At 39.7% G+C, this 20,713-nt stretch overlaps 3 protein-coding genes across 4 annotated transcripts; 1 reads left to right on the forward strand and 2 right to left on the reverse strand.

Moving 5' to 3' along the window:
- Window positions 1-6,088: 6,088 nt before the first annotated feature.
- Window positions 6,089-7,617, reverse strand: FeCH (ferrochelatase, mitochondrial). Its single transcript, XM_065216385.1, has 3 exons — window positions 7,401-7,617; window positions 7,140-7,308; window positions 6,089-7,081 (listed from the first exon to the last, which is right to left on the reverse strand). The coding sequence occupies exons 1-3, from the start codon at window positions 7,444-7,446 to the stop codon at window positions 6,121-6,123; spliced, it is 1,176 nt and encodes a 391-aa protein (XP_065072457.1). The 5' UTR covers window positions 7,447-7,617; the 3' UTR covers window positions 6,089-6,120.
- Window positions 7,618-13,074: 5,457 nt separating this feature from the next.
- Window positions 13,075-14,830, forward strand: LOC135717547 (uncharacterized). 2 transcript variants are annotated; one of them, XM_065239682.1, is made up of 4 exons: window positions 13,075-13,338; window positions 13,400-13,988; window positions 14,055-14,453; window positions 14,526-14,830. In XM_065239682.1, the coding sequence occupies exons 1-4, from the start codon at window positions 13,171-13,173 to the stop codon at window positions 14,594-14,596; spliced, it is 1,227 nt and encodes a 408-aa protein (XP_065095754.1). In that variant the 5' UTR covers window positions 13,075-13,170; the 3' UTR covers window positions 14,597-14,830. The 2 variants fall into 2 exon arrangements, with proteins under 2 accessions (XP_065095754.1, XP_065095753.1); XM_065239681.1 differs by having other exon boundaries at window positions 13,400-14,453.
- A 2,835-nt stretch (window positions 14,831-17,665) lies between these two features.
- LOC135717576 (uncharacterized) lies at window positions 17,666-18,187 on the reverse strand. Its single transcript, XM_065239712.1, has one exon. It carries the CDS (start codon window positions 18,176-18,178, stop codon window positions 17,666-17,668), a length of 513 nt encoding a protein of 170 aa, XP_065095784.1. The 5' UTR covers window positions 18,179-18,187.
- Window positions 18,188-20,713: the final 2,526 nt, after the last annotated feature.

Here is a 20,713-nt window from a genome sequence, read left to right on the forward strand (position 1 = left end):
ATGCCGAACATTCAACATGTTTTAAAGATGATATAAAGGACAAACCAGAATTTATTGCAACGCACATAAACAGCTTCAACTTTTTAACCACGGGGAAAAGAAACTTGAAATTTTCAGAGAATATTCTTCGACGAATTTTTAGTAAGACAACAATAGACTTAGGTTCAATGGAAAACTAATACCCACTTTTCAATTAGGGAATCCAAAAGCTGTATTTAAACTTTGTACAGTTGCGAAAAAGTCCATCCTTAGAATTCCTTGAGGTTCTTTTGGAAATTTTATGAACTCTATGAGCTCTTTTGACATGCTTCCCAGAAGTCCTCTGGAATTATTTTTAGAACTCTTCTTGACTTTTTACTCAGAACATCTTGGTGCTGAAATTCCCTTAGAGTTTCAGAAGAATTTCCTCAGTATTATCCAGAAATTGTTCGCGGAATCAGCTAAACATTATCGGAACTCCCTTGAAATTTTCCTCAGAATCCCTTTGGAATTTCACTCAAAATTTAATTTTCTCTGTATTCTTTTCAAATTATCTTGGAACTATCAGCAGCATTCACTAGAAATTATTCACAGAGGTTATCCTTGAGGTTCTTCTCGGATTTTTTTAGAGTTCTCTTAAGAGCTATTTCGAAATTCTTCTCAGAAGTCCACTAGAATTATATTTAGAACTCTTCATGTTTTTTTCTCAGAACACCTTGGAACTGAAATTCCTTTAGAATTTCTAGAAATTTTCCGCAGAATTTTCTTTAAATTCTCCTTAGATATATTTTGGAACTGTTCTCAGAATTCAATACCCTTGAGATTCTTCTCGGAAGTCAAGTTTAAGTTGTCCGTCCATTCACCAAAACGTTGTAATTTTTCTACCAGAAATGTACAATAAAGCTTCCCCCTTCCATGCACCAGAACAGTGCAATGTTTACATCAAGAATTTTCAATTCAGCTTGTCCCTCCATGCAGCAGATTGTTGCAAATTTTACACCAGAAATTTTCAATACAAAACAAAAACAAACAAAAATAAATTTCAATTGATCAGAACGATGCAAATTTTCCATCGTTAATGTTCAATAAAAACTGCTTCTCCAATCTTCTGATTAGTGCAGATTTCTTTTTTCCATTATCCATCAGACATTTTCAATATAGCTTGCTTCTCCTATCATCAGAATGTTGCAGGTTATCCACCAAATAAAGCTTGCCCCTATTTTTTAGATTTTTCGTCGTAAGTGTTCAGCATAGCAGCTTCCCTCCAATCATCAGAATGGTGCAAATTTTACACCAGAAATTATTATTAAAGTTCGTTTCTCTATTCAGCAGAAGGATGCAAATTTAAGACCCAAAATTTTCCGAAAAGCTTGCTCATCCGTTCACCAGAACGGTGCAGATTTTCCACCAGACATTTTCAATATAGCTTAGTTTTAAAAAGTAGAAGGGTCTGTGGCTAGGGGCACGAACGGAAGCTTGACGTAGGACCGCTAGTGGACGGAACAAATGTGAACATTTAGTTCTTTTAATTGATCAATCATCAATTATCTTAACTCTTTCCGTTTTTGATTTGTAAGCGTATCATATTTATAGTATTTATTTCAAAGAGAAAGTTGATGAAGAGAATCCAAGGGACTGTCAACTTGAGTATTTTCGATTCATCTACCCGACTTTAAAAGGTGTATTTTGATTTTTTTGTTATTTATGAATTTTTAAGTTTTGTGCATTTTGGTATTAAAGTGTATTCAATTCACCCCTCACAGGATTTCATTCCGAATTATATGAATGGGGCGGGGCGGAAATTATCGTTTGTGCAGAATATGTAAAAAAGGGAGACTTCGAGAGATTGAACTCGTGAGAGCTAATTTTCTCACAAATTTGATTTTATTGGCTTTCTGGGGACTGAATATACACCCAAAGCGAATGATTTCCACTTCTCTCAAATGCTATTTGGATTTTTAACACTTCCTACCAGCGTGTTCTGGAAAATGGTCGGACGATGATTAATCTCACCAATACATTCGGGCCTACAATTCCACACCTTAATTAGAGACCAGGTTGAGCCTTGATAGCTAGCTGCTTGCGGGAATGGATGACCTTGACAAATGTCCAAATAATACTTTTAACAAATTTATGGTGGTCCTGAAAAGGATTATTTTGTAGTGATGGTTGAGTAATGCTAAACTGAGCACGACGAGCTGATTCCGGTCCTAGCCTAGTGGTGGGACTTCTTCCTCCTTCACTATGGTTGCTCATATGAGCTCTGCAGCTCGCTGATTGCAGGCAGCCTTTCTTTGTTGTTGTTGTTATTAAAAGCACTCCTGCTGCTGCTACTACTGCTGCTGGTGGACTGTACACCACCACTTACGGTGATTGAATGAGCACCGTTCAGTGGGACCGCATCGAATTCGATTTTTAAGTCTGTGTTAGGGAATGCGCTGTTTTCAGACATTCGGTGATAATTTTTTATCACCGTTGCAACAGTTGGCCATTTGGTATTTTGTAATAGTGACCTATTGAAAATTAACTAAGTGTTCATTTTAGCAGATTGGTTGATAAATTCCCAATCGTTTGGCTTGTTTAGAATTAAAATCTATCTGCTATTGGTCGAAACCTGACCTCTTTTCATAATGCTGTGCATTTTGATTTTTTGAAATTGCGTGGATTCTATAGATCCTGTGGAGATTTATCTAGCCCTGATGTATGTGTTGGTAGAGGGAAAAATGTAAACTTTGCGGGAGACGATGTCTTAACACTCGAAAGCAATTTTGTGAAATATGAAGTAAAACAAATCCTAGCTAGTTCTGCATGATGATTTAGTTTGATTTTATTTATTTGTAAAGTTGCCGGGAAATACCAGCTGGCGATTTGTTTTTTTATGATAACTCCTTACTTGAAAACAGGCAAAAACTCACAAACAGGCTGTTTTTTCATGGTATACAGTGTGATAATTCAATAATCAATAAATTATCTCAACATTTAGTGGCAAACCATTCATAAATTTTGGTAACATACAAAAAATTCTATAATCCACATTAAATTTCATATGTAAGCGCCGATTGAAACAATCTTTTCGACGTCACTACAAGGGTGATTGATTAAACGAAAGAAACGAATCGTGCGGAGTGAAAGCCGAGGAAAAACTAATTGCACCAATATATTCAGGCCTACAATTCTACACCTTCTATAGACAGGTTAAGCCTTGATAGCTAGCTGCTTGCGGGACCAATGTCCAAATAATACTCTTTAACAAATTTTGGGTGGCCCTGAAAAGGACCGTTTTGTAGTGATGGTTGAGTAATTCTGAGCTTGGTGTTCAACACGGATGAGGCTGTCGAGCTGTATGTCGTTTGGAGCGAGGGTGACACGCTTGGCATAGATGACCGACCCGCAGCGACTCACGAAGAGCTACTGATTCCGATCCATAGCATAGCGGTGCAGCTTCTTCCTCCTTTGATGTTTGCTTATGTGGGCTCTGCAGCTCGCTGCTTGCAGGCAGCCTTTCGTTGTTACTGGAGAAAAATTTTCAACGCCACACGCCGAAAGCACTGCTACTGCTGCTACTAATTTCGACGACCGAACACCACCACACAGTGGCGTGTTCGTTGGGAGTGTGTGGTTCTGAGTATGGCGATGAGTGTGCAAAATATTACGCAATTCCATCCTCCCTATTTGCACGCGCCCGAGGATCGGATGCGAATGCCACTTCGACTTGTTTCGTCTACTTACTACTCTCTGACGACTGTGCTGGGGAAGCAGCATATGCATGTAGGTAATTGGTGGATTTGTTAGTTAATTCGACGCTTTTGGACAATGCTGGACATTTACCAGTTTTTCAATAGTTTCTTGTTGAAAATCAACATTCAAAAGCATTTTTATCGATGCGTAGCCATATTTCTGATCGATTGGTGATAAAGTTATTGAAATTGGACCAGGGGCAGCTGAGTTATTAACGTTCAAAATCTTTCTTAATTTGTTACATGTTCCATTTTCGGTTTTCACAAAGTGTACCCCCATATAGAAATCAAAGACGTAGTCCTACGTCAAAAAGCTTGTGCCTTCATATACCAATGCAAGGTTTCCACCAGAAATCTTCTGTTCATTTCATTTATCAGAGCGATGCCAATTTTGCACCAGAAATTTTCAATAAATCATGCTCCTCCATTCACCAGAACGGTGCACCAAAAATTGTCAGTGAAGTTTGTTTCACCATGCACCTTTGTGGTGCAATTTTTAGGCTTTGTCTCTTCATGCACCAGAATGGTGCAAATTTACCACCATAAATTTTGAAAAATGAATAAACCTTGCTTCTACATTCACCGCAGTGGTGCAAACTTTCCACCAGAAATTTTCAGTTAAATATTTACCTCCAAATGTTTAGCTTGATTCAATTTTTCCACCAGAGTTATTCATTTTGATAAGTCCCTCCATGCACCACCTTGATGATATTTTTACACCAGAAATAATCAATAAAAAGCTTTTTATTCGATTTACCACCACGAAATTGAATTTTTTCAATCTTGAATTTACCCTCTTCTTTTAACCCTCCATGCACCACCTAGAAAAAAAATTACACCAGAAATGTTGTGTATGCACCACTGTGGTGCAATTTTTTGATTAAAAAATTTCATTGACATACCTTTGTGGTGCAATTTTCAGGCACCATCTCAAAGCAATTGACGCAATAAAAGGTTTTCAGTGCCCTTATATTTTAAAATGAAGTTATTTTACCTTCAAATCAAGTTATCAAATAAAACAAGCTATTTTATGTCATAATTTTGTCAGTGTGGAAATAAAAATCTTATTTATAAAAGGAGGGGCAATTGCCCCACCTTGCCCCACCCTGTGCACGCCAGTGTCATGCACCCTCCATTGTGTTGCTAGATCCGAGATATCTGCATCCCTCAGGGCCCGAGGAAAACAACCCGCGATACCCGTTAGAGATGTCTTGGCGAGCCAAGATCTCGACTATTGGAATTTAATGTATGTGTTTTTAAAACGGATAGATCTGAGGATTTAGTAGTTAGTGTCATTTTGTGTTGTTGGCTACCCATCGGTGAACCCTCATGCCTGTCTTTTTCATTAGAATGTCGCTTAGTTCGAGAGCCCTACCCTGCTATCCATTTATTACCATCTGTTACGCCTAATCTCGACATAGCTGCGAGTAATCGGCCCCTGCTTTACTAACGTTAGTTTTAAGTAATTTTGTGATCCAAACAATTAATATCGGCTCCGCAAAGCTACAACAAATGAGCCTGGAAAAATAAACGCATTATTAAAAAAAAATGAACACGCCCTTATGCATGCTCACTGTTGAGTTCACTATAAAGCTGAGAAAATCGACGAAGAGAATCTGTCAATGTCACTACGGACCTAATCGATTGTTTCGCTTGAAATATAAACCCATATCCTCGTTTTCGTTCAAACCGTTTTGCCATATGGGGTTGCGGTGCGGCTTCTTCCTCCTTCTATGGATGCTCATGTGGGCTGCAGCTCGCTGCTTGCAGGCAGCCTTTCGTTGTGTACTGGAGAACAATGTTCAACGCCACGTGCCGAAATCACTGCTCCTGCTGCCAACGACCGGACACCACCACACACGGTGATTGGAACTGAATCCGATCAGAATGCGTAGAAATATTTCTGATCGATTGGTGATAAAATTATTGAAATTTGTCCAGGGGCAGCTGAGTTATTACCGTTCATAATCTTTCATAATTTTGTTACATGTTCCATTATTTCAGATTTCACCCCATATAGAAACCACAGACGTCAAAAACAACAAAAAAAAGTAAAAACACCTGTACATTTTCTAAAGGCTTATTTCGAAGACATCGAACTGAAAAAATGATCCCCCTTATTCTGCGAGTCGTGTGACTCTCTGTCACTAGTCACGTCGTGTGCGGTGACTCTCCGTGTAAATCAAATGGAGGCACCTCCCACGACGTGACTTTTGTTACCTTACTAGATTATCTTTATTAAAGATACTTTCAGCCATATGGCATATGCCATATGCCAGAGAGTCACACAACTTGCCGAATAGGGGATATTGACAAACCAAGTCGCATATTTACCTATAATCCAAAATCCGTTTCCATTGTACGTTTTATTAACTTCAATTTCGCCCGATAACAATCTTCCTCTCTAATTGCACATTTCGCCGAACCACTGCTTACTGGACAAACACTTGGCGTTCACACAAGCCGGGCACCGGAGCAAAAATTTCGGATTCACACGGTTTCCATCCTTCAAGTGATTCTGCACCACATCGGTCATGGCATCGATGAACAGCGGATGATCGTTGGGTGCCGCCGCACGGCCAATCTTCTCCGCACCTACTTCGTGAGCCAACTCTTGGCAATATTCAATGTCCAACTCGTGCAGCGTTTCGATATGCTCGTTGACAAAGGCGATTGGTACGAGGATGAAATTCTTCTTACCTTGTTTGACGTAACCCTTGATGGCATCGTCGGTGAACGGTTCCAACCAGGGTAGGGGACCAACCTTCGATTGCCATACCAAACAGTACGGGTTGCAGTATTTCAGTTCTCCCATCACGTTTTGAACGGTAGCCCCAACCTCGGAAGGGTACGCATCGCCACGATTAACCGCCTTCAGTGGCAGAGAATGTGCCGAAAAGAGCAAGATGACATCTTTCCGCTTATCCTCAGAGAATTTTGCCAGCTCCTTCCGAATGTTATCGGCAAACGTCTTGGCCAGCAAGGGATGCGTTGCCCAGCGATCGATGATGCTCCACTTGGCGTTGGCTAGCCCATTCTTGTTGGATTTGTAGTGGGAGAAAATGGCATTGAAGCTGGAACCGGACGTGGCACAGCTGTATTGGGGATACTGCGAGAACAGGACAACTCGCTCGGGTTGATCCTGTTCCACTTGCTTCAGGGTATCTTCTGTCAGTGGAGTCACATAGCGAAATGCAACGTAGTGTTTGTGTGGTGCTGTTTCAGGGGACACCTTATCGAGTTGTTTGCATAGCAGTTCACCCTGAATGTTAGTCCATTTGAAAATCGGCGAACCCCCACCGATCTCGGCGTACTTTTTCTGTACTTCAGGAGTACGTCGCTTTGCAATCCAAGGACCTAGTTTACTGGAATTTTTACAACGCTGTTAGTTACTATGCAAGAAACAAGAAACTGAGATTATACCTTTGAACCGGCAACTGAATCATGTCCCGATCGGTCATGATCCGGTGCAAATAATCGTGCACTTGATCGGTATTCTGTGGTCCACCCATATTGAGCATAATGATCGCCGTACGGGGTTTGGAGTACTTGACAGACTGCATGCTGATGTGTCGTAATTGTGCCAAAGTACCTTCAGCCAAGAAGACGGGTTATTAAGATAAGTGGGAATTCAGTTTAACAACTCAGACACTTATGTTACTTTCACAAGTTCGGCATACTCACCTATTCCCAATGAGGTAGACTTGGAAACAAACATGTTCTTCAACATTTTGAGACTTGCTGTTGGATTATGGAACGATTTAAATTAAATGCAGTAGTAATATCAACTGATCCTGATAATTTAATGCACTCGCGAAATAGTGTATTGTGCAATAGTTGGCAGTTTTTTTTTTTGATAATTAAAAACAAAAAAAATCACGAGTCACGAACAAAAGCAGTCTACCGGAGGACTGCTGGCAATGATTTGACACTGTAGTAACCTGTGAGTGACAGGAAAAAAAAACAGAGAATCGGAATGAAACTTCGACAGTGAGCATTCATAAGGGCCTATACGCGATGATCGATTCTCTTCATCGCTTTTCTCTTTGCATTGCTACAGCTAAGCGAAACAATTTTCTTGAATTTGTTCAATGCAGAGTAGTAACAGATTGTATTGGCTATCAAAAGCAACAGCAAACGCACCGAGAAACGTTAAATCTAGCGAGTTATTAACAAAAGAGAAAATCGACGAAGAGAATCGATCATCGCGTATAGGCCCTTATGCATGCTCACTGTCGACTTTCTCTTCTAATTGGCGATGACGGCGACTCTGTAGCTGTTTACTCCTGTGGTAAAATCCATAAGCAAACATCAGACTGTGCGTGAGACTCTGTTCTACTCTTTCACTGCACCGAACAATTCCATAAGAAACTGTCAATATTTGATACAAGAGACGACTTCTCGACGGTGCCGTGAACGCCTGTGAGATTGAAATTTGAGTGACTTGAAAGCACTCAGCATTTGAAAGAGTAAGGTAGAAAATGAGTGGTAGCTAAGACAAGACAAGACATCAGGCTCCTTTTTACTCTTCATTGCAGGTTTTTTATTCACGGAAATGAAAAACTACCCAAAATTTAGTACTTTCCCTCAATTCCCGGGTTCTGCCCAATAACCCAAATTTGAGTAAATTGCATATAGACCTTTTTGACGTTTAATCGTCTTTCTCTATCCAGCACACAGGGATGAATGGATGGTTTGTTTTCCCACTAATCTGTTTCTCTCTTGCTCACACTCCTTCACGGATACAAATTTTGTTCATTTAAAACAAAAATGTAAATGTTTATACTCTAAACATATGAACCTGCATATGAATTATTCAAAGTAAATTGAAAGCATGTTTAAAACTAAAATATTTATGTTTGAATTAAATTCAAAAGCATGTTTATTTCAGCAATATAATATTTGGGTAAACGGTTTTTAGCGTGTCATGCCTTTTTATTTCCTTCTTGTTACATTCGGAAAAAAGTTGCCCACTTTTGCTGAACTCAACAAAAAACGGCTTGAAAGATGGATCCGGAGACCAGCTCGACAAAACCGGCGGTACTCCACGGTATCAACTTTAGTTTCTGATGCCGATCCCTATATCATCCTCCTCCACACGTGACTTCGAAAGCTCGTTCGAAAACACAAAGAAAATTCGAAATGGATTTTGAATCCATTCCGGATCCTCCTCCGACACCGAAAGTATAAAGAAACCGATATGAGGACTAGTGGCAGAACAAAAAAAAATAAAAACGACGCTAATATAACAAATTTTCACCGGTTCCACTGAACTGGAACCCCCGGACACCCACTCCAACGGATCCCCGCATCCCGTTTCAGGACCCCAATACCCACAGGTCACCCTTAATCACAGGGTGAAATAGCAGGAATGTAGATGCCACAGACAAACAGACATAACACATTGAATATTTCTCATTGTAAAACATCGTCGCTAAAACATTACCGCCACCTGTTGAGTACACTGTGGTGGGTAGTACGCTGCACAGATGGCGGTAGTGTGTAAACGTCAAACGCAAGGGAATTTTCTATGCGCGCCACAGGTGGCAGTACTACCAACTGAGATACTTTCAAATTGACCGTTAAATGCTTGTTCGATGAACAACTTATGAGTGTTATGTCTGTTTGTCTGTGTAGATGCCCTGCGTGAAGATTTTTTTACTCTTCATTTCTTTGCAATGCGTTTTATCTTGCTTTACCCTGCACTCAACTATTAAAATTATTTGAAAATATGTATGTGTTTGGCCAGGATACGACTAGGCCCTACGTTGTGGTTTTACAGTGTGATGGAAATCGGCAAGGTGAAGACTTTTCCAGAGTATAATTAAAACACTGCAATTATTAACCACTTGGTTCACTGTTTTATTGCCTCCAAAAGGCATCCTGCCTGCTCGGAGGAGGAACGAATAACTTAAACTATTTACAACAAATGAGTCCTTAAATATTATTCCCGAACAATAAAACTCACTCACAATAATTATTTACAACTAAAAACAACCATACAAAAGGTAAACAATAACAAATGCATACAAAACACTATGATACAAACAATGTGGATCGCATCGCTACCATCATGGCGGGGGGGCTTTTACTGGTAACGCTTTATATATTCAAATGCGGTAGAGCCCGGCACCGATGGTGCGATCCAACAGTATGTTTATTTTAAACATGTGAAGCATGTTTTAAATTAAAATATTTATTTTTGTTCCCATAGCTGTCAAACCAACCGGTGAACACTCGTGTTTATTCCAGTTACCGTGGGGACGTAATTTGTGATGAGCTCCGGTCCCTTTCAAATTGTATCATTATTTATGTACGGTCCATATAGTTGAAATGACGTTTCACATTCATCTAGTGATGGCCGATTTTCATTCGAATTATCGATTAGTCAATTAACGAACCTGAAACTAAAATATTTGCAATCGGTTATATCAACAATCAATACGAAACTAACGATTTTAAATTGGCTCACCACTTTAGTAGCCTATTGGTCCCAAGCAAACGATTAACGTACCCTATTCTAGTTGAAATTCTATTACTACACTATGTTTGTTTTGATTCGCTATGAAAGTTTGACAGATAACATCAGGGGTGTGTGGATTCATGCAGAACATGCAGGGGTGAGTGAAATAGCTTGGGACTGCTTGGGACCGTTGTTCTGGTACTGAGTGAGCCAAAAATAATAATGATTTTCTTCGGGGAGATGCCAGATCTACGGAAATCTCCGTAGATCTACGGATATTACAAATTTTTACGGAAATACGGATCCGTAGGCAAAATCTACGGAATTCGGTATAGTTTCTACGGATTTTTTCTTCAGTGTACAATCTAGAGTATAATCTGATTCTGAAGGGAAAGTAGCATAAAGTATAATACACTCCTGCAACTTGTTTTCTTGCTCACTTATCCGCTTTTTGATAGAATTGGCGTTGACGACGACTCTGTAGCTCTTCCCTCCTATGAAATATCCCGCAAGCAAACGTCAGACTGTGCGTGGAACATGGCAGCCTTCGTACTACACGGAAACGAATTTTGTTCATTTATATCAAAAATATAAATGTTTATAATCTAAACATATTAATTATTCAAAGTAAATTGAAAACATGTTTAAAACGAAAATATTTATGTTTGAATTAAATTCAAAGGCATGTTTATTTCAACAATATCAAAATCCATTGTATTTGACAGCTTTTGTCACCATGTCTGTGTTTGACTGACAATGATCGGTTTCTGTACGTGACGAATAAGAATGGAATCATTCTCCAGTGGGACCTGGCCAAGCGGAAATGGTTGGAGACAATAAAGGCGCAGAAGATGGTAGTTATTTCACTAGGAATTTCGCACGATCTGAAGTTTTTGGTAGTGACCGGATTAGATCAAGAGCTGGACGAAGCGACAATGGAACTGGTGATACTCTGATTGGAAGAATTCCTATCAATTATATTCCTGTACGAAAGATAGGACTGGCTCCTGGATGAGATGTTCTACGTGGGGACATTATACAGTCATCAAACGCCGGGTACCAGCATTGATGCCATGTCTCGAAAACGCTGCATTGTGGAAGAATCGCATTTGGTTTACAACTGTCTTCCCAGCTTGAGTGTGTCAGGTTGATCGGAAACGAACGTTTTATTTTATCGCGCATTGATGATTTATAATAATAAATAAATATGTATTTTTTCTGAACATTAAATACGTTTAAGTTAAACTCTAAAATCATGTTTCAAATAAAAATATTTATTTTTGTTTACAAAGCTGTCAAATCAAACAAAAATATTCACGTTTATTTTCAACTCGAATATTTTTAAAATAAACGTATAATGATTTTTATTTTAAACATTGATATCACATGACTTTAAACATAACGTACGTTTGAATCAACCTATTTTATTTTTGTGGCCAGAACAAACTGAGTTTACGTTTATTTTTACCTCAAATATTTTTATTACGATGATACTTTTTTCTGCGTGATCGAAGGACACAATGGCAATGACTTAACAGATCATATCCAGGAATTAACTGCACTACAAAGAGCAATTCTGGTCAATGATGATCCAGCAACGTGCTGTGTGTACTTCAACAAACTGGTTGACACGTTTGAATTTCAGCACCGTGGAAGTCGTCACGCTCACATCTTGCTATGGCTGAACAAGGATCTTCAGGAAGCAAAACTAAAGGTGCAACAGTGTCATAGTATTCATGCCTGTACTAAATACCATCGGTGCTTTTGAGGGCCACCAAGATTTTCCAAAAGAGTTAAATTTCTGAACATGTCCCAACTAAAATTCATATCAAAAGCTTCTTTTCAGGGCAATCATAGTCATACTAAAGAGTATAAACAGAGAGAATCAGGCTCAAATTCCTATTCCTACACAAAAGACAAGTCCTGCTGCAGTTAACAAGTAACATTTATTATATGAAATCACGCAGTACGACGTCACCATTGCGGGGTTCTTTTATCGATTTATCATTTAACGTAAAGTATCACCTTAGAACTAAAAAAAATATCACCTACGACTAAAAAAAAATCCGTAGAAATCCGTAGATTTGAACAAGTCTACGGAATTGCATAGAAAAAAATCTGGCATCTTTGGGACCCAGTGGTCTTAGAGTTACCTCTATGCTAGCACTGCGGCAGCAGCAACCCGAAAGAATATTTCCCCGATCGGAAACGCACATTTTCTGCGGTCACACTTGGCACCAGCTGCTTCCCGTGGCTTTCGGCAGTAATTTTGCACCACTTTGCGACAGTTTTTCACTAATTTTCACCAATTTTTCGATCACTGGGAGCCACCAAAAACTGCGAATGTTGCCCCTTTGCCTAGCCCTTTGCTCAGTGCGCGTTCATCCAGCTGCGAATATAAAATGGCGAAGCCAAAACGCAATGGGAAACTGGAACAATATGAAAATGAATCGCATGACAGTTGTTGTATGATTTTCGTCATGGGGCTAACTTGGATGATTTTACTTCATTTCTGTTCTTGAATTCATTTTTTGTTAATACCTTTCAAAATTTGAACGGTACTTCATTAAGTGGTTGATGTTATTTTCTTTTATGATACGTATGATGAATCTTCCCATTTAATGTCAATTATCAGTCAATCGGGTATCTCATATTATTTTCGATGTTAAAGAAATCGGATAACTCTGAATGATTAATCATGCGATGACGACATGGTAAATTCGCTCAGTGTATGTGTTTTTTACTGAAAGTGACTAGAATTCAACTCAATTTTAAGTTGATCTGGCTGAACGTGTGTCAAATTTGCTCAATTTTTTAGTGTGCTTTAACAGTCGACATAAAGCCATTAAAATTTTAATATTATAGTCGACTTTGCCAACCGCGGTTCTTCGGTGATTAGTTTTTTTGTTTGTAATCGAGTTTGTAATAAAAGCAGTTTATTCTTAACTTTATATCCCTAAATTTGTGTTGGGTACATTTCTTCCCTTAAAAATGGAGCCGATAGTTACTGGTTCGTTTATCGATGCTTCGAAGGACTATATATACACGGGATCAGATGGAAAGTGTTTTCCTGTATGTTGCACCTGCGGGGAATATTCACCGTTTATGATTTACCTTGGAAGCAATGAGAAGTCCATCATGTTCCAGCCGCATGCAGGGGTAAGTGTTTATTCGAATCATGATTCATGCCCTTCACTAACGATATGAACGTGTTTTGCAGCGTACTCAACTGTTTTGTCCTGTCTGCGCGCCGGATTCTGATCACTTCAGAAAACACTTCCACGGTGAACAACTCTTCCGAGCTGACAGCATTTTGAACGATCGCAAATTTCTGGATTTGCTGAATAGATACGTGTATTCCAATCCTTATTACGAGCTGTACTCGAATGTGGACAGAATCATTATTACAGAAAACACGCAACTGTGTGCCGCGTACAAAACCGTGGCCAGACGAAAGGTACCCAAATCGTTCAAAATGAAGCTATTGATGAATCTGTTCCCGGCGGCTCACCGGCTACCTAACAAGAAGTACACTAGCACAGGGGATCTCTACGAAAGCATGAACGAAAAATACAACGAGATTTGTGTCAGCTACATGAACTTGTCGGAAGCCGGAGGTAGTCAGCTGCTGGACAACTTCGATATCCTGATCGACCGAACGCCGATGGGAGAGAGACAAGTCAGTCGCAAGACTGTTCCTTTCCGCGCAATGAAATCCAACAATGAACCTATGGTGGCCAATCTCACAGGCAATTCTCTTGCAAGTGACATGTTGGATGATTCGGACAAAGAGATCCGTGCTGTCAGCGGTAAGTATGGGCCAACGGTTAAAGAGAGACGCGATTTGGAGAACAACATCTCTTTTCCACGGACAGATTCTGACGATGAGCGATCATCGATTGTCTCAGGTGGGACGAATAGGCATACGGATGGCTCAAGTGGATCTGGAAGTAATATTACCATTGCTAGCGAGTTTCAAGTGTCATCGGGAGAGGTTGCCGGAGATCATTCCATAGTGCCATCGTCTCAGTCTCAACCATCGCAATTGACCGAACTGCACAGCTCGGTAAACATAAGCTCTCAATCTGTTGCTCAATCGGTAGCAGCTGAAATTACGATCGGCGACTTTTCTGACAGCGACGACAGTGGAACAGCCATATATTTCCAGCAACCGCGTGCTGTCCGGCGACAGTCGCCGAAGGCGGCTGATGACCAACAAGCGGGCCCAAGCAATGTCAAGCGCCGACGAGTACGCCCGCGAGGACACGTAAGACGTAAGAGGAATATCACGTGCATTTTGTAATGGTAACGATTCAACTGCATGTTATGCTTTTTACTCGTTTTAGCTATGAATCCGACTCCTCAGGAGGCTCTAGAAAATCCCATTGGCCGTCTGCCGCGACTCGACGGTGGTTAAGTTCGTTCCAGTGTTCTACACATTCTAAGATATTTATATTTTTACGAGGGGCTATTCTTACATTAATACGAAAACGTAGAATAATCAGAATTATTTTAACTGGAAATTTTTTGAGTTTTGTTTTGTAAGAACAGCCCCTATAATACGGAACAGTAATTGACTGATTTTTGCTTTCAAGTTGATGTAAAAAGTAAATTGTAATTTATACTTTGTTGCAATTTACAATATGCATGTACATAGGTAGTTTGTAACTCCTTAAAATAAATAAAATGTAAATAAAAAATAAACATTTTGTTAAATCATCTAGTTGAGTCGTATATGACACATCTGGGCCTTGGATCAGAAATAGGAGTTAGCTTAGAATTGTGCCGGTTGAAATCTAGAACATGGTGGGCGTTGGCCAGATTTGGATTTTTCAGATATAATCCTAAATAGGACCTAGATTATTTAATACTCTAGTAACCTCAAGTCCGTGCTCTGTCACAACGTTTCATTGTGATTAATCAACACTCAAATGGGTAAAATATCAAATTTGAAAGAAAGGGAACTTGGAGTGTAGAGCGCACCTCCCACTGGACGATTTTGAAGCCTGGCCAAGTGAGTGGGGTATGGGTTTATTTGATTGAACGTCATTTCCAATGTATATATTGATACATTCAAACCATTGGCATTTGAGATAAGACAGAGATAGGATGCGGAGGAGCGTAACCCATGTTATGGTTTCCATTTATTAAATAGTTCAGATAGGCTAGAAATGACAGGTTTATAGTGAGAGAATGTACCATATTGGGAAAGCATAATTTTCATAGGGTTCAGAGCGGCTGAGCTGTTCGTTTGTAGTTTGACCTTCCTTCAAAACCAATTTGGCACTAGAACAATTTTAAACTTGTTCTGCATTATTCACATGTTGCAATTATTGAAAAGAGCTCGATATAAGATAGCCACAGAAAACAGACGTTGAGGCTCCAAAATTTCTCTAAAAACTTGTGTAAAGATTCCTATTCGACCTAAGCGCCACTAACGGCGACTTCCCCGCTTAAAAACCCTCTTTGACAACATGATGGCGCTGGCGTTGCAAAACTTACACTAGACACTAAGTGCTGGTAGCGCCAAGTGGCAATTTTCAGCAGGTAATTTATCGGTACTAGCGCCAAATTGGTCGAAGGTGATAAATGTATAGAGAAAATCATGACGGCAACGTTTCCACTTAACTTTACACTAGTTTATGACCGAACTTGGACATCTGGTCTCTGTAAGATAGCTTAATACAATACAATTAAATAGAAATGCCTAAATCTTACCGAGTAGTTTAGCTGTTCTGATTTCGGTTCAGTTTGTTGAGGTCGGGTATAGTTTCTGAGTATGGATGCCCATTTTGAAATAACTCATATTAGCACAGAGTAATACAACGGCGCCGGTGGTGTAGTGGTAAGCGTGATTACCTCTCACCCCAGCAGGCCTGGGTTCAATCCCAGTCGGCGCCGCCGGGATGTTCTGAGGCATAACATCTCTGATCACGCCTTCCTTCGGATGGGAAGTAAAGCCGTTGGTCCCCGGTTCATGAGTTGATGGGTCGATAGGTAGGGTCCAGGTGTGGGAGCTGCCTTCCTGGCACGTCGGTAGCATTGGTGCTCAGCACGGAAAACAAGATCGACGGAAAAAAAACAAACCAAAGGAAAAAAAAAAGCACAGAGTAATAGTTTTATTGCTAGGGAACTTTCTTTTTGGATCGTCTTTTCTTCATACAATTCTCATTATTCATACTATACTAATCATGTTCAGTCTTAGAAAATGTTATATGTTTAAGCCCCGTTCTAGATTTGTTTGTTATTCATATCTTATGTATTGCAGCTCGTGAGAGGTTACCAAATATGGGTTCTTTTTCTCATCCGCAATAGTTTGGGGAGAGGGGGCGATCTGAGAGCTGAATAGAGGCAAATAAAATAGGGAACACAACACCATGACCCACACGACTAACCAACGCATACAACTCACACTTAACTTGTTCTATTTCTTTCTTCCCCTCATGTTCCAATATTACCTACCTGAGAACAAATGGGAACACGGCCAGATTTTCAATAGGAAGAAGGAAAAAAGCGAGAAAACGTAAGAGAGTAAGCAGTCAGAAAGGATTAGGCCATTTGGAAACAGCCAATTTATACTGGACGGAACTGGTAAGTAGGATAAGAATTGTAAAAGGTTTGTGCTTGCATGATTTACCTATTATAGAATTACCTATAAGCCACATGAGAACCTCATTTCCTTCAATTACTACTCCATTGCAGCACACACCTAATAATGATCACTAACATTCATATAGTTTCAGCATTATCGACATTTATAATCAAAAGGTGAGTTGCAAAGTATAATTACCATGCATAGATATAAGTTAATGTACCAGAACCTGGACGGACACGAGCCTACCCAGGGAAGGACCCGGATACGACCACCCATGTGTGTCTAGAGTATCGCACGAGCTGACGAGTGCAACGGGAAGGACAGTAGGTGTATATACTAGGGGGTTGGTCCCTAGATAAGCCTTCTTAGCGGAAGGCACAGCCTATGCACTGAACAATTACAATTATAATTACAAAAAGAGACTTTCAGCCGTAGGCTGGTTCGTCTCTGAAAAATAATATATGAAAATACAGTTGATTCTAATTATTTTTTTTTCACTTTCTTCCTAGCTGCTTATTTTTGCTCCTCGTCTTGACTGATGAGTCCAGAACTGACAATTCGTCTTCTTTTTTTGCCATCGAATTTTCATTTCCTGCTGATTCATCATTCTGGCAACCCTGGTTCGTAATATATTGTTTCGCATTGTTGTGTTTTTGTTTCGTTGACAGCCTTCGTTTGTTGGTGACGGTTAGAAATTCATCCGATTCACTATCCGTCGATTCTTGTGCGCTATTGTTTCCATCAGAGTGTTGGTGCTGGGTGTTTTTGCTGGTTTCGTCTATTGTAGATTGGGTTTGATTGGTATCGAGTAATGTTTGTTCGCTGTTTTCATCGTTTGTGACCTTTTCTGCGTCTGTAGGGTCATTTACAGTAATGCGTGATGTAGAGCTATTACACTTTTGTTTGATTGCGATATGTAATCAATGTTGTCTCACCGTCGATCGTTAGATAGGTAGGGATGAGTTGTTTGAGCTTCATCCGTACTACACGTACTCCATTGTAGATGCCGGGAAAATAATTCTTCCACATTTCTCTGCTGATGGAAAGAATAGTACCGTATGGTCGCATACTTTCTAAAATCACCGTGTTAGGTGTTTTCGGAGGGAGATCATGGATTCTCACGTTAACGGCTTCGTCTTCCACGAACACGGGAATTTTGAAAGCTTTTTTCTCGCACTGCATAGTGTGTTGTAGATGGTGTGATGCAAAGTAGCGCTTGGCTGTTGCTGCATCTACCATCTCGACGTAGACACAGTTTCTAACATTGTGAAACTGAATTTTTAAGGTGTCCGCTATGTCCAGTTTCAACTCACCGTACATGAATTTCTGTACGGCAGATGCATCTGGTCGCTTCGGCAGCACACTAAAGTCTACTACCAAGGTGTTCTCACGTTTAGCACCCATCTGATAGAAAACTCATTAGCTTGTAACCTGATAACGAGACGGATAAAAGAAACACTTCTTTAACGCACGGGGCTTAGCTGTCAACTGTTCAGCCATAGCGTTCTTTATGTTCTTTTCTTTCAGCAAATTGATATCTCTTACTTTTTCATCTCCATCTCTTTCTATCCCTATTTAATGTATCGGTGTACTAGTTTGGACATTTTGCGCCGGCTAGTCACGTTTGCATCATGCTATACGGTCTGGCATGTTTTAACGCTTAGGCTTGGTAGGTCCTCACCTAACACGATGGGTTGGCAGTGGCCACCAGGGTGAGGGCTGATAAATTACAATTACAATTCAAATCTAGAACAGCAATCCTTTTGTACAAGCCGATGTTTCCATTGACATGTTTTTCAAGTCATGCGTTATTCCAATTTTGAAGGAAATGTAAGTCCACCGTCCTTGCGCCTCGCCCTGCGCTTTGGTCAGAGAGCGTATAGGGCGTCGTTGTGCCAATTTGGTCATGGCACATTGATGCGAGAGTGATTGCAGTTAGATCAATAGTGCCTGAGAAACATACAAGTACTTTCGCGGATTACCCGAAGTTACGGTAGTGAAGGTATGCTCACAGACAAGCAGACATAACACTCTTAAAATGTTCATCGAAATCGCTTTTAACGGTCAATTTAAATGTTTCTTAGTTTGTAGTACTGCCACTTGTGGCGCACATAATAAATTCCCTCGCGTTTGACGTTTGCACACTACAGCCATCTGTTTAGTGTATTGTCCATCACTAGGTATACCACCGACAAAGGTATACTACAGATGGCGGTAGGGTTAACCGAGAGAGGCGACACATCTTAATCTCAATTCTAGATGCTCAACAAATCTCACACTAGCGAATTAATCTTCGAAAAATCTTGTTTCATTTCTCGCATCTACTTGGATCATCTTTTTGCAAGAAATCTTCAGTATCGTCATCAATCTTCTTTCTATCTACACAGCGTACGGGCAGCTAACCACAGCAAATCACAATTTTTCCTGCATCGTAGATAGAGTCGCCCCCCTCGGGATTAACAATGAGAAATGTTCAATGTGTTGTGTCTGTTTGTGATATAACGTTGAGGTAACGTTAGGAAGAAATCAAAACATTGAGAAATATAACGCATCACTTTCAGAAATAATTCACTTCGCAACCGATGAACCACTCTGACGGCCATATGAGTACGCAAAAAATCATATAGTCGCAATATAGCTTGTAGAGGGCAGCTGGAACAAAATAGAATCGTCCATTATTGGAGCAGCTAAAGAGACGCTGAATAAAACGGGATCACCCCCCCCCCCCCCTCCTCGCAGGGTAGAAGCATCCAAGCGATACTTTATAGCGCCACAGAAACGTTTGGAGGACAGGAAAAACAGTCTTTTGAACTAGGAAGCAAAACAAGCTAGAAAGGAAAAGCAAAAAGCATACCAAGATCACTTCGAAGAACAAGTCAAGAAATTTCTACTAGACATTGAAGAAGAGAACACTCTGTCCAAAATGACAAAAACGTTTCGGTTCATCAAACAGCATAAGAAACAGAAGGAGTCAAATAATAAGAAATACATAAACATACACGGACAGAAAATTGTTTGCATTGAACCAAACAAAACTTTAGTTGAATTTAAACAAACAATTCCGGTTGAAATTATATTGCATTTTGTTGTTTCAATAATACTTATTCATATAAATTCAAAGTAGGATTCTTTTTGTTTTAATAAGCCACTTTTCAACTGCAACTATTGTAAAAATAACTATATTCTATTATTAATCCAATAATAGTTCATTTTAATTCAGCATTTATTTGCTGTGTCCATTCCCCGGGCCATGAATGCAAAAATAACTACCAACCATTCCCTCGTTTTCACCCGGACAAAAGTGTAAACAATAACAAAACTTGTGAATTTCGGGAAATAAGTGCAAAATTTCCGAAAATCTTGAGACTTGAGGTAAGTAAGTATGCTGCAGTTCAAGCTGCAGTTGCTAAATATAATCAATTTTCTGTTTTTTTCCATGATTTTTTTTTCGTCGATCTTGTTTTCCGTACTGAGTACCAATGCTCCTGACGCCAGGAAGGCAGCTCCCACACCTGGACCCTACATATCGACCCATCAACTAATTAACCGGGGACCAACGGCTTTACTTCCCTTCCGAAGGATGATCAGTGAAAAAGAAAACAAAACATAAAAAAAATGCCATATTATTTCCGGAGTGATTTGAGATTTGGGCGTAATTGCATTTGTAAACAAATACGTCAATCACCGATTTCTCGCGAATAAAAGCTCAATCTCGAAAAGTATTAACACTATGCGGTAGAGGAATGATTCCTCTATCATTTGGTATAGGTTGTTTGTGAGATTGAGCTTTTATTCAAGAGAAATCAGTGATTGACGTGTTTGTTTTCAAAAGCAATTACGCCCAAATCTCAAATCACCCCGGATTTTTGAATCAATAAACATATTTTTATTTCTACTGCGTGAATTGTCAGACTTCATAAAATAAATATGATTGAATCA

Source organism: Ochlerotatus camptorhynchus, unplaced genomic scaffold, assembly GCF_037179485.1.
Source record: "Ochlerotatus camptorhynchus isolate MF236.1 unplaced genomic scaffold, CSIRO-AGI_Acam_v1.1 ptg000062l, whole genome shotgun sequence".
NCBI lineage: Eukaryota > Metazoa > Arthropoda > Insecta > Diptera > Culicidae > Ochlerotatus > Ochlerotatus camptorhynchus.